Source organism: Macaca thibetana, chromosome 1 (genome assembly GCF_024542745.1).
Source record: "Macaca thibetana thibetana isolate TM-01 chromosome 1, ASM2454274v1, whole genome shotgun sequence".
In the NCBI taxonomy this organism is placed as follows: Eukaryota; Metazoa; Chordata; class Mammalia; order Primates; family Cercopithecidae; genus Macaca; species Macaca thibetana.
The window spans coordinates 77,237,545-77,251,276 of record NC_065578.1 but is presented as its reverse complement, the minus strand read 5'-3'; the positions used below and the strand labels follow the sequence as shown (position 1 = coordinate 77,251,276).

Sequence of the window (13,732 nt, the reverse complement as noted above, 5' to 3'; positions counted from 1 at the left end):
ACTAAAAAAATACAAAAAACTAGCCGGGCGAGGTGGTGGGCGCCTGTAGTCCCAGCTACTCGGGAGGCTGAGGCAGGAGAATGGCCTAAACCCGGGAGGCGGAGCTTGCAGTGAGCTGAGATCCGGCCATTACACTCCACCCTGGGCGACAGAGTGAGACTCCGTCTCAAAAATAATAATAATAATTGGCCGGGCGCGGTGGCTCAAGCCTGTAATCCCAGCACTTTGGGAGGCCGAGACGGGCGGATCACGAGGTCAGGAGATCGAGACCATCCTGGCTAACACGGTGAAACACCGTCTCTACTAAAAAATACAAAAAACTAGCCGGGCGAGGTGGCGGGTGCCTGTAGTCCCAGCTACTTGGGAGGCTGAGGCAGGAGAATGGCGTGAACCCGGGAGGCGGAGCTTGCAGTGAGCTGAGATCCGGCCACTGCACTCCAGCCTGGGTGACAGAGCGAGACTCCGTCTCAAAAAAAAAAAAAAAAAAAAAATAATAATAATAATAATAATAATAATAATAAAAAAATTAAAAAATAAAAAAATTTAAAAAATCAAGAAACTAAGAGAGAGATTTAATTAATTAACACAGCGAGAGATTAAAACAGTTGTCCATGGTTACACAGTTAGTAAATGACTGATATCTGAATCTAGACAATCCGGCTCCACAATCCATGCTCTTAACCACCACACTACACACACACACACACACACACACACACGCAGAGGCATGCACACAAATACACACACACATACACTTAATAGGGCAAACTGCATATTCCACTGTAAACTATTATTCTGATATGTTCAAACACTTGAAAAACTGGACTGCTGAGGACAAGTTTACACTTATAATCAGTCCTGCACCCATGTCACTAAGTACATTGCAGATTGAACTAACAGATGAAGGAAACCAGGTTCATTGAGTAATTATTTTGCATACTTATATATTAATAACAATTTATAAAAATAAAAATTTAAAGCATATTGGGTAAAATGCCCCAGAGTGGAAATTGGAAAACAGTATGGATTTTTTTTTGAGACAGTCTCACTTTGTTATCCAGGCTGGAGTACAATGGTGCAATCTTGGCTCACTGCAACCTCCATTGCCTGGGTTCAAGTGATTCTTGTGCCTTAGCCTCCCAAGTAGCTGGGATTACAGGTGTGCGCCACCACAGTCAGCTAATTTTTGTATTTTTAGTAGAGATGGGATTTCACAATGTTGCCCAGGCTGGTTTCAAACTCCCAACCTCAGGTGATCTACCCACCTTGGCCTCCCAAAGTGCTGGGAATTACAGGCGTGAGCCACCATGCCTGGCCTAGACACATTTTATATATGGAATATCTATACAACTGGAAAATCAGCCCTTCTATATGTAAAATCTCTTTGAATTTATAGTAATGAACCTTATCTAAAGCCAGCTAACTTCATTAATATTAATTGTAAGGTTTAAATATGTAGATTTACCATTTGCCGCCTTGCTTCTTCAAAAGCACGCTTCTCTTCTTCTAAACGTTTCCTTGCTTCCTCTTCAGCTTGCTTCTTTCGGTTTTCTTGTCTTTGTCGCTCCAGTTCTTCAAAAGTTAGTTTCAATTTTCCAGGAGAAAGTGATTCTTTTTTTGCTTCACTTTCTAGTTCATCATCCTAAGAAAACATTATGAAAACCCACCTTTTATTCATAAAGGAAAATGCTAACTTAAACTGCCTTGATTTGTTTCTTAAAAAACAAACAAAAAAAAACTTACCATAACTAATGAAAGACACTTTGCTTCCTTGAGAGATCGTCGTTGTTCATCATATCTTACTCTTTTATCTTCCTCATACTTGATCCTTTCTTTCTCTTCACGTTCTTTTTCTAGATCCTCAAAATTCTTTTTCATTTTTCCAGATGTTTTATATGATTTAACAGGTACCACAGTTATAAGTAGTGAATCATCTCCTTCCTATTTTATAAAATGAATAATTAGCATATTTCTTCTTAATCAAAATTGGGTTTCATGGGACTTTACCTCCATAATAAGTGAATTCCATTACATTGTCATCAATGTTATTATGAAGAACAAACAATTACTTTTTACAGATTATTATTAAACATCTCCTACTCTAAATTATTTGTGCATTGTGAGTTAATCTTAGTGAAATCCATTGCTGATGAGGTTCAAGAAGCATTCTATTTCCTAGAAGATGGAGTTAATACAGCTGTTAAGATAACGAAACTGCAGTGGCATTGCCTGAATTAAGCTATTTGTGCACTAATCCACAAAATGTGCATGTGAATGTACTGTAAATCAATTTGATGGTGGACAGATTCAGTTTAAACAAAAAAAATTTCTTCATATGATTTTTATCTCTAAGCTTTTAAATACTGAATGAAACTAGTATTTAGTGAGAAAAAAACACAGTTTTTCCAAGTGATTTTTTTTTTTTTTTTTTTTTTTTTTGAGACAGAGTCTCGCTCTGCCGCCCAGGCTGGAGTGCAGTGGCCGGATCTCAGCTCACTGCAAGCTCCGCCTCCCGGGTTCACGCCATTCTCCTGCCTCAGCCTCCCCAGTAGCTGGGACTACAGGCGCCCGCCACCTCGCCCGGCTAGTTTTTTGTATTTTTTTTTAGTAGAGACGGGGTTTCACCGTGTCAGCCAGGATGGTCTCGATCTCCTGACCTCGTGATCCGCCCGCCTCGGCCTCCCAAAGTGCTGGGATCCAAGTGATTTATTAAACATATATATTATAGATAAAACTCTCTGGTATTTGATTGTATTAAACTATTATTTAATTCATTTTAATCATATAATCTATTGTTGCCTCTGACTTTTTTAAAAACTAAGAAGAGTTATGAAATGAAACACATGGTCCTGAGATAAAATTGCTCCCAATTTATGGGCTGTAGTTTTAGGCACACCATCAAATTGAAAGATTTTTAACTTATTCTGTTAGATGAAAGGGATGACTAAAATTTTTGTGGTTGTTGAACATTTCTTCATGGTAACAGATACTGCACTCTACACTATTATATAAAAACCAAAACATAAACTCTCAGGAACTCTAAGGAAAGAAGACAAATGATGAAAATAAAATTGCCTTTTTATAAATGTTAGCGTTCAGTAATCTCAGCTGTTAGTAACAGTTCAAAAAATACATTGTCTTGGCAGAGTATCTCAAACTGAGACTAATAAGTTTGTCTTTCTAACCTAACTATGAAAGCAAAACAAAACATACTTTTCTTTGAAACACTAAGCTATAGTGTTTGAAAGTGCAAAAGTATGCTCTTGCTTTGCAAAACATACTTTTTTGTTATTTCTATATTTATATTTATATTTATAAAAATAATAAAAGCCCTTTTAATTTTTTCTTATACTAAAAGATAATTTGTGAATCAGATAATTTTAGGTGAATGTTTCATTAAAGGAAATGTCTGTTTACCTCTGATGCTGATTCAGTTCCCGTATTGTTTATGTCCTCAATCTATTGAATGAGAATTTCATATCATTACATTACATCAGATTTCTACTTTTTGCTTTTAAACATACAACTGGAAAGTAATTTAGTTGTGACTTATAGTAAATTTTCAAATTTATAATTTTTGAAATATGTTTATGTTGTTTCAAATTAGCCAAATATGTCCTTTATGTTTGTTGTTGCATATTGATATCAATATCAATATCCAGAAAACGACATATTAAGAAAACAATCAGGCTGGGCGAGGTGGCTCATGCCTGTAATCCCAGCACTTTGGGAAGCCGAGGTGGGCAGATCACTTGAGCCCAAGAGTTCAAGACCAGCTTGGGCAACATGGCGAGATCCCTTCTCTACAAAAAGCACAAAAATTAGCTGGGCATGGTGGCATGCACCTGTGGTCCCAGCTACTCTGGAGGCTGAGGCAGGAGGATCACTTGAGCCCAGGAGGTTAAGGCTGCAGTGAGCCATGTTCAAGCCACTGCACTCCAGTGTGGGTGACAGAGTGAGACCCTGTTTCAAGAAAAAAAAGAAAGAAAAACAGAAAAAATTGAGACAAAGCCTACCTTTGTAACCCAGAAACTGAATAACAGACCAAACTCTTATGACCAATCTGTTGAGCTTACAAGCAGCAATTATTAATTTAATTAGCAATTTAAACCAAGACACATAGAAACACTTCTCCATTCTTTGTCACTGCCCCATCAAAAGGAAAACCTATCCATTAGCAATCTAATACTTGTCATGATTATATTTTACAACATAAGTATAGGGCAAAAATAAAACTGATACAATAACAGTGCAGTGAAAGATGTAGGCTAGTTTATTTTTTTGAGACAGAGTCTCATGCTGTCACCCGGGCTGGAGTGTAGTGGCATAGTCTCAGGTCACTGCAACTTCTGCATGCTGGGTTCAAGCAATTCTCCGGCCTCAGCCTCCTGAGTAGCTGGGACTACAGGTGCACACCATGACGCCTGGCTAATTTCTGTATGTTTAGTAGAGACGGGTTTCACCATGTTGGCCAGGCTGGTCTCGAACTCCTGACCTCAAGTGATCCGCCCACCTCAGCCTCCCAAAGTGCTGGGATTACAGGCATGAGCCAGCGTGCCCAGCTAGGATAGAATAGTTTAGAGGGGAAAATAATTCTGATAGTCATCTTTTCTCTATATTTTGACTAGGTCAAAGTAGGAAAGCTCCTCATTTAAAAAGTGAGAGCTCGGCCAGGCACAATGGCTCAAAAAAAAAAAAGAAAGACTTCTCTTCCTAAAAGAATACTGACAACTCTTGTATAAATCATGTTAATCTCTCAATAAAAAGCTCCAGGAGGCTGGACATGGTGGTTCATGCCTGTATTCCCCTAACTTTGAGAGGCCAAGGTGGGAGGATCTCTTGAGCCCAGGAGTTTGAGATGAGCCTGGGCAACAAAGTGAGACCCCATCTCTACAAAAAAAATTTTTTGGTAGATTTTTTTTTGTAGAGACAGCAGGGTCTTGCTGTGTTGCCCAGGCTTGAGTACAGTGGTGCAACCTTGGCTCACTACAACCTTCGCCTCCCGAGCTGAAGCGATCATCCTCCCACCGCAGCCTCCCAAGTAGCTGGGACTGCAGACATGCGCCACCATGCTCACTATTTTTTTTCAATTTTTGTAGTGACAGGGTTTTACTATATTGCTCAGGCTGACCTTGAGCTCCTGGGCTCAAGCAATCCACCTGCTTCGGCCTCCCAAAGTGCTGGTATTACAGGTGTGAGCCACCACACCTGGCCAAGAAGTTTTTTAAAAATTAGCCAAGCATGGTGGCATGCATCTGTAGTCCCAGCTACTTAGGAGGCTGAGGTAGGAGAATTGCTTGAGCCCAGAAGGTTGAGGATGCAATGAGCTGTGATTGCACCACTGCACTCCAGCCTGGGCAACAGAGCAAGACTCTGTCTTAAAAAAATAATAAAAATGAAAAGATCCAGGAGATACGGTGAAAAGCCAGACATTGAGAATATAGAAAAGAGAAATACTAAATTTATTAACTCAACTTTCTTTTATTGCTGCTGCTGCTGCTACAACCTTCCCAAACCCAGGTTTTTTGCGTTGTTGTTGTTGTTGTTGTTGTTTGCTTTTGGTGCAGTGGCCTGATCATGAACCTCCTGGGTTCAAGCAATCCTCCCACTTTAGCCTCCCAAGTAGCTGGGACTATAGGCACCCACCACCACCTCCTGGCTAAGTTGTTTGTCTATCTGTTTTTAAGAGCTGAGGTCTCACTATATGGTTACCCAGCCTGCTTCCCCAATCTCTATTAGCTTATGGTAAAATAATAAAGTATGTTAAAGTATGTTTGAAGATCTTTTTTGCTTTCTTCTTTGCTCACTTTAAACCATTACCAAAACGAGAAAACATTGGAGCATACTTTTTTTTTTTCCCAACAAACAAGGAAAAAGATAAATCTGTCTAAGTAGCCATGGTGTCAGTATATTCACAGAGACAAGATATTCAGAAGTTCAGTCACAGTGTTGACTTTCAGAAGACAACATTGAAGAGCCGCTTCCTATTTCTTTTGCTTTATAAAAAATGAAACTCCTTTTGCTTCTTCCCATATCAACTTCCTTCTCTTTTTCTTTTCAACATCTCCTTCTTTTCCCTCAAAAGTAACTTCTCTTTTTTCTAAGCTGATGGACTTTAACTTTGCTCATCAGGGTATCCTCAAAGATGAACAGATAATATCAAATCAAGTTTCTTCCCCAAATTGATTCTAACATCCACTATATCTACTATTAATCCCTACCCACCCCGCTACCATCTTTTTTTTTTTTTTTTTTTTTTTTAAGAGACAAGGTCTCTCTGTTGCTGGGTGGAAGTGCAGTGGAATGATCATAGCTCACTGCATCCTCAAACTCCTGGGCTCAAGCAGTCCTCCTGCCTCAGCCTCCCACGGTGCTGGGATTACAGGCATGAGTCACCATGTCTAGCTCTCATTTTTAATTCATTGTAAGATCCTAGAATCTCCAAATCTTGTAGGTCACCAAGGCATTCAGCTACCCCCTGACTCAGGAATCCTTTTTATGGCATTCTTGCATATGGATTTATACAAATAAATTTTACAAACAAACATTCAGACTCTTCTTGACTACCTATACCATACTTTACTCCTTATATTCAAAGATACATTAAATTATATTAGAGTGGAGTGGAAAATGTACTTAATTAGATTTGAAAATTAAACTTTACATATTTACAAGATAAAATTACTAGGCTGGGCACAGTGGCTCATGCCTATAATTACTTTGGGAGGCTAAGGTGGGCAGATCATCTGAGATCAGGAGTTCAAGACCAGCCTGGCCAACATGGTGAAACCCTGTCTCTACTAAAAATACAAAAAAATTAGCTGGGAGTGGTGGCATGTGCCTGTAGTCCCAGCTACTCGGGAGGCTGAGGCAGGATAATCACTTGAACCCGGGGGGCAGAGGTTGCAGTGAGTCGAGATTTTGCCACTGCACTCCAGCCTGGGTGACAGAGCAAGACTCTGTCTCAATTTAAAAAAAAAAAAAAAAAAAAAGGCCAGTGCAGTGACTCACGCCTGTAATCCCAGCACTTTGGGAGTCCGAGGCAGGTAGATCACCAGAGGTCAGGAATTCAAGACCAACCTGGCCAACGTGGCGAAACCCCGTCTCCACTAAAAATACAAAAATTAGCCAGGTGTGGTGGTGGGCACCTGTAACCCCTGCTACTCAGGAGGCTGAGACAGGAGAATTGCTTCAAGCTGGGAGGTGGAGGTTGTAGTGAACCAAGATTACACCATTGCACTCCAGCCTGGGCGACAAGAGCGAAACTGTCTCAAAAAAAAAAATAAATAAATAAAAGGCTACCCTGCTGGATTTCAGACTTGCATGGGCCCTGTAACCCCTTTGTTTTGGACAATTTCTCCCATTTGGAACTGCTGTATTTACCCAATACCTGTACCCCCTTTGCAAATCCAGGGTAAATACATTTCTTTAGTAAGTATGGCATATGCTTTGCTTTCATCGTCACTTTTCTTTTTCAGAAAGGTAATGGAAACTGAAGGGAGCATAGCAAAAAGACTGAAAGCACTTAATGTATGGCTTTAAAAGACCAGCTGATATGGTTTGGCTCTGTGTCCCCATCCAAATCTCATCTTGAATTGTACTCCCATAATTCCCACGTGTTGTGGGCAGGACCGGGTGGGAGATAATTTGAATCATGGGGATGGGGGTGGTTTCCCCCATACTGTTCTCGTGGTAGTGAATAAGTCTCATGAGATCTGATGGTTTTATCAGAGGTTTCCGCTTTTGCATCTTCTTCATTTTCTCTTGCCACTGCCATGTAAGAAGTACCTTTCACCTCCCTCCATGATTCTGAGGCCTCCCCAGTCATGTGGAACTGTAAGTCCAATAAAACCTCTTTTATTTTCCAGTCTCGGGTATGTCTTTATCAGCAGCATGAAAACAGACCAGCATTTAAAAGTATTGTTATTAGAAGATTAGCATTTTGTTAGGTACTCATGGATAGTTTATATGTAACATTGCCTTACATCTTTGTAAAATCTTCTAACCTGTAAAGAAAAATAAGGAATGTAGACGGGGTGAGGAATGTGGATAGAATGGTAAGATTGTATATGACAGATATCATCTCACTATTCTACCTTAAAACAGGCATATTCTGCCCATATCCTTCTAGGCATCTGATGTTAAATGTTTTTCCTTCAGGTCTTTTCAGGTTAGCTGCCTTTTTTTTTTTCTTTGAGACGGATCATACTCTGTCACCCAGGCTGGAGTCCAGTGGCATGATCTTGGCTCACTGCAACTTCCACCTTTCAGGCTCAAGCGAACCTCCTACCTCAGCCTTCTGAATAGCTGGGACTACAGGCACTTGCCACCATGCCCAGCTAATTTTTGTATTTTTTTGTAGAGACGGGATTTTGCCATGTTGCCGAAGCGATCCACCCACCTTGGCCTCCCAAAGTGCTGAGATTACAGATGTGAGCCACCATGCCCAGACGGTTAGATGCTTTTTAATAGGTTTATGTTATATTAAAATATTTTAATTAGGCAACATACTGATTAGTTTTACTTTGCACAGTTAGTTTCAGAAACAAAGACGAACTTAATCTTTAGTGATACCTGCTCAGCCCTTTTTGCTAATTCACGCTGTATTTTCCTCTTTTCTAACATATCCTGCTCAATTCTGCGTTTTCGTTCCTCCTCCGTTCTCTTCCTTTGTTCCTCTTGTCTTTGTTTCTCCATTTCAGCAAATCTACCCTTAACAGTTCCTAAGAATATATGAAAAAAATGTTTAATAATTGGCTGTGTTTCTATTTTGCAATTTAATTTGCTATTTACCCCTCAAGCTTCTTACCTGTTAATTTTGGAACATAAGCCTTTTCTACTTTAGAAGATACGTCTTCCTCATCATCAGAAGCAAGCATTTCTTTAATCTAGATGGTTAAATAAATTAATGTGAGCACATGTCCAAAAATTAGACTAAATCATATTATATGCAGAGTTTAAATTAGGTTACAAATACAGAAAAGTATTTTAGTTATAGTTAATATGAAATGTGGTTAATGTGAATAAATACAATTTAAATTAAAAAAATGAAAACAAGTATTTTCACAAGAATAAAGTAAAATAAAGTAACCTCCTGCTTTCTCCTGTTCCATTCTCTCTCTCTAATATATTGTTCTTTTCTTCTTTGCTTTTCGTCTCTAGATCTCCTTTGATTTCTTTCTTCCCTGGCTCTCTGCATGGCTTCAAACTTATCCTTTACATCACCCTTGCCAAGTTTTGGTACATAGGTTTTTGGGACAGGTTTAGATGAAGAAAGCAGAATCTTCATTAGAAGAAAATAAAGAAAAGAAAGTTAACGAAAAAGATAGGAAGAAATTAGGTAAAGATAGATAAGAATAAGCAATATAAAAAATGTATATTGAAACATAAAATAGAAATGTGTTTGAACGCTTTATTTGACTATCACAACCTGAATAGATACTTTCTAAAACCTATGAAAAATGACATTACAGAAAATATGAGAGTAGAAATTTCACTGTTATATAGTAATGAAATCCCATTTTGTGGGTAGCATTCCACCGAAGCTGAAAGCCAGTAAAATATAAAAATCAAATTCTGAATTCTAATTAAAAACTGTCTTTTATTGTCTAACTCCATTATTAAAGATTCAGATTTGATGTCACTTGCTAAAAAGGTACCCAAACTAATTTCAGTAAATTTGGTGAAGTTGAAAACAAAGCAAAAGTTTAGGCTTTAAAGTTTAGAGGCTAATGCACATTTTACACCCTTCCTGGTTTCTATATCTAATATAAGCAAAACTGAAGGCCAGTCCTTTAGTCCTTATTTGTGGCTGAGGTACACCATGGTCTGTGGGCACAAGCTGTGATTTATATTGTTACTATTACTTCCCATCTATAACTTCCTTAAACCACATTAAAAATGTGTAAGAAGGCTATATCATTCTATATAGGGTGGGCTGTAAGAGCAATTCCATATGGCAAGAGAGCTTCACAAAGAACGGGAATCTGGTAGAAGACTGAAGAAATTATTTCCTCCACTCTATAACCAGGAAAGCAAATTATTTTCACCACTTTGAAAATTAAGCTGATTTCTAAATGAAATTTCAGTAAATAAAATGTGTGCCTCAGAACACCAAACCCTTTTTCCTAGTGATAATGACAATTGCTTAATTAATCTGTGGCACATCCAGCCTGTATTTTGTAATCTATTATGTGTCATTGGTCATTTAAGGGTTAATTTTATAATTCTGAGGTGTCAGCAACTGAACTCTTCTTACGACAGCTCTCAGTATCTACAGTCAAGAACCAGAAAAAAGCTAAAAATTTAAAAATATACATAAGGCACTAAAAAGATTCCTTACCTAAGAGGGAATTATGCTTTCTCCTGTGAGTATAGGTCAAACTTTGTTTTAATACTAAAATAATACTTTCTAAGAGTTATCAAGAACAAAACATTTAAAATTCTACTCAGAACGCTAGCTATCACATCCACTTCACTATCATTCACAAATTTAGTACTCATGCTTTGTAGAATTTCCTAGAACCCAAATGAAAATACTAGCCTAAGATCAGCTGGTGAATTGTATCTCTTCTTGTTTTACATCTTGCCATTATGTTATTAATTATGAACTCCTAAATATGACCTTTCCACCAAATGATTGTCCTTTTAGCAATTCTACAGTCAACTCTACATTTCCCTCTTTTATTTTTATTTTTTTACTTTTGAGACTTACCTCAGCCTTTTGGGAAATATCATTCATGTTTGCTCTATGTGGTCTTGGGCTGATTATGAAGCTCTGTAAATATTTGCACCTGAAAAAAAATTATGTTGTATAATAAATTTTAATTTATTTGTAATATATTATGTATTTTTATAAATAGAAATAGCAATTAATTGCCCCTCAAAAAATACTGACATAATCCAAGCAAGTAATAAATTGTGATAACCTTTAGCTCTTTTTCCCAAGATTCATGGTATAGAAAATATAAGGTGCATGATGGTAAAAGATCCCTGAAAGTTTTTGATCCAGAATAGCTTGATGAATATATTAAGTTCACTTGAAAAGAATGTGTATTCAGCAATTATTGAGTGTATTACTCTATAAATATTAACTAGCTGAAGGTAGCAGATCATGTTTTAGATCTGTATTTTTACTAATTTTTGGCTAGTTCTATCAATCTTCAACTATGTAGATTTTTTTTTTTTTTTGAGATGGAGTCTCACTCTGTTGCCCAGGCTGGAGTGCAGTGATGCACTCTCAGCTCACTGCAACATCTGCATGCCAGGTTCAAGCAATTCTCCTGCCTCAGCCTCCCAAGTAGCTGGGATTACAGGCCCACGTCACCATGCCTGGCTAAATTTTGTATTTTTAGTAGAGACAGGGTTTCACCATGTTGGCCAGGCTTGTCTTGAACTCCTGACCTCAAATGATACACCCAACTCGGCCTCCCAAAGTGCTAGGATTACAGGCATGAGCCACCACGCCCAGACAAAATTTTTTTTTTCTCGCTTTAATTCTGTTGTTTTTGTTTCATGTAATTTCAGGTTTAATCACACACACATTATGATTATATTTTCTTTTTTAATTGACCCTTTCAGCAGTATATTTTTTGTTATGGAGACAGTCTCATTCTATCGCCCCAGGGTGAAGTGCAGTGGCACAATCTCAGCTCACTGCAATCTCCGCCTCCCAGGTTTAAGCGATTCTCCTGCCTCAGCCTCCTAAATAGTTGGGATTACAAGCAGCACATCCTCACGCCCAGCTAATTTTTTGTGTGTTTTTAGTAGAGACAGGGTTTCCCCATGTTGGCCAGGCTGGTCTTGAACTCCTGACCTCAAGTGATTCGCCTGCCTTGGCCTCCCAAAATGCTGGGATTACAGGTGTGAACCACTGTGCCCAGCCAACTAGTAAGAAATTTCTTTCTTCTTACCTCATTGTCTTAAACTTATATTAAAATAGTCACACCAACTTTATTTTCTTTTCTTTACTTTTTTTTTTTTTGGTGGTGGGGGATGAAGTCTCGCTCTGTCGCCCAGGCTGGAGTGCAGTGGTGCCATCTCGGCTCACTGCAAGCTCTGCCACCTGGGTTCACGCCATTCTCCCACCTCAGCCTCCCGAGTAGTTAGGACTACAGGCGCACGCCGCCATGCCCGGCTAATTTTTTGTATTTTTAGTAGAGATGGAGTTTCACCGTGTTAGCCAGGAGGGTCTTGATCTCCTGACCTCATGATCCGCCCGCCTCAGCCTCCCAAAGTTCTGGGATTACAAGCGTGAGCCACCATGCCTGGCCACCAACTTTCTTCTTATTTATTCATTTATTTTTTAGAGACAGCATCTCACTGTGTCACCCAGGCTGAAGTACCATGGCACAATGACAGTTCACTGCACCCTTGAACTCCTGGGCTCAAGTGATCCTCCTTCCTCAGCCTCCCAAGTAGCTGGGACTACAGGCATGTACCACCATGCTCAGCTCTTTTTTTTTTTCTCCTATAGAGATGGGGTCTCACTGTGTTGCTTAGACTGGTTTTGAAACCCTGGGCTCAAGCGACTCTCCCACCTTGGCCTCCAAAATTGCTAGGATTGCATCCGTGAGCCACTGCACCTGGCCCCCAATTTTCTTAGGTTTACAGTTTGCATGGTATATAATTTTCTAGCTATTTACTTTGATTCTATCTATGTTTTTATATGTAAAGTATATGTCTTGGACACAGCATATGATTGGACCTTGCTTTTTACAAAAATCAATTCTGATAAAATCTGGGTTTTCTTTTTCACTTTCTTTTTTTTTTTTTGAGACGTAGTTTAGCTCTTGTTGCCCAGGCTGGAGTGCAGTTGCACGATCTCGGCTCACTGCAACCTCTGCTTTCCAGTTTCAAGCAATTCTCCTGCCTCAGCCTCCTGAGTAGCTGGGATTACAGGCTCCCGCCACCACACCCAGCTAATTTTTGTGTTTTTAGTAGAGATGGGGTTTCACCATGTTGGCTAGGCTGGTCTCAAACTCCTGACTTTGTGATCCACCCACCTAGGCCTCCCAAAGTGCTGGGATTACAGGCGTGAGCCACTGTGCCTGGCCTATAATCTGCTTTTTTAATTGCAGCATTTAGTTCATTAACATTTAATGTAATTATTAACATAAATGAGTTTAGGCCTATCATTTAAATGTTTATTTTAGGTTTGTTTTATCTTGTTTTGTTTTTTTCTTTTGGAATTTTCTAGCCAACTTTTTTTTTTAAATAGAGTTTATTTTAGGTTCACAGCAAAATTGAGTAGAAGATAGAGATTTCCTGTATATTTTCTGTCCCTGCACATGCTTAGTCACCCCCATTATCAACACTGGATAACCCCATTATTACCACCCATTGGAGTGGTACATTTGTTACAAATGATGAACCTATACTGACACATCATTATCACCCAGAGTCCATAGTTTACATTAGAGTTTACTTTTAATGTACATTCTGTGGGTTTTGAGCAACTGTACAATGACATGTGTCCATCATTATAGTATTGTACAGAGCAGTTTCCCTGACCTAAAAGTCCTCTTTACTCCACTTGCTTATGCTTTTCTCCCCCATCATTCCTGGTAACCATGATCTTTTTACTGTCTCCATAGTTTTGCCTTTTCCAGAATGTCATACAGTTGGAACCACACAGTATGTAACCTTTTCATATTGACTTTTTTCACATAGTTATGCGCATTTCAGTTTCCTCTGTTTTTCAGGGCTTGATAGCTCATTTCTTGTTAGCACT

At 38.9% G+C, this 13,732-nt stretch overlaps 1 protein-coding gene across 5 annotated transcripts in view; it reads right to left on the bottom strand.

Moving 5' to 3' along the window:
* The window catches only part of NEXN (nexilin F-actin binding protein), a 58,582-nt gene that overhangs the window by 21,667 nt on the left and 23,183 nt on the right, over positions 1-13,732 (bottom strand). For 2 of the 5 annotated variants that reach the window (XM_050805481.1, XM_050805476.1), the window contains exons 2-8: positions 10,715-10,793; positions 9,092-9,283; positions 8,810-8,888; positions 8,575-8,723; positions 3,418-3,459; positions 1,744-1,941; positions 1,466-1,642 (exon numbers count right to left, since the gene is read on the bottom strand). In XM_050805481.1, the coding sequence (XP_050661438.1) occupies positions 1,466-1,642; positions 1,744-1,941; positions 3,418-3,459; positions 8,575-8,723; positions 8,810-8,888; positions 9,092-9,283; positions 10,715-10,741 (864 nt within the window). In that variant the 5' untranslated portion in view covers positions 10,742-10,793. The remainder of the gene's footprint in view (positions 1-1,465; positions 1,643-1,743; positions 1,942-3,417; positions 3,460-8,574; positions 8,724-8,809; positions 8,889-9,091; positions 9,284-10,714; positions 10,794-13,732) is intronic. The other 3 variants (XM_050805508.1, XM_050805498.1, XM_050805491.1) reach the window with 2 other exon arrangements.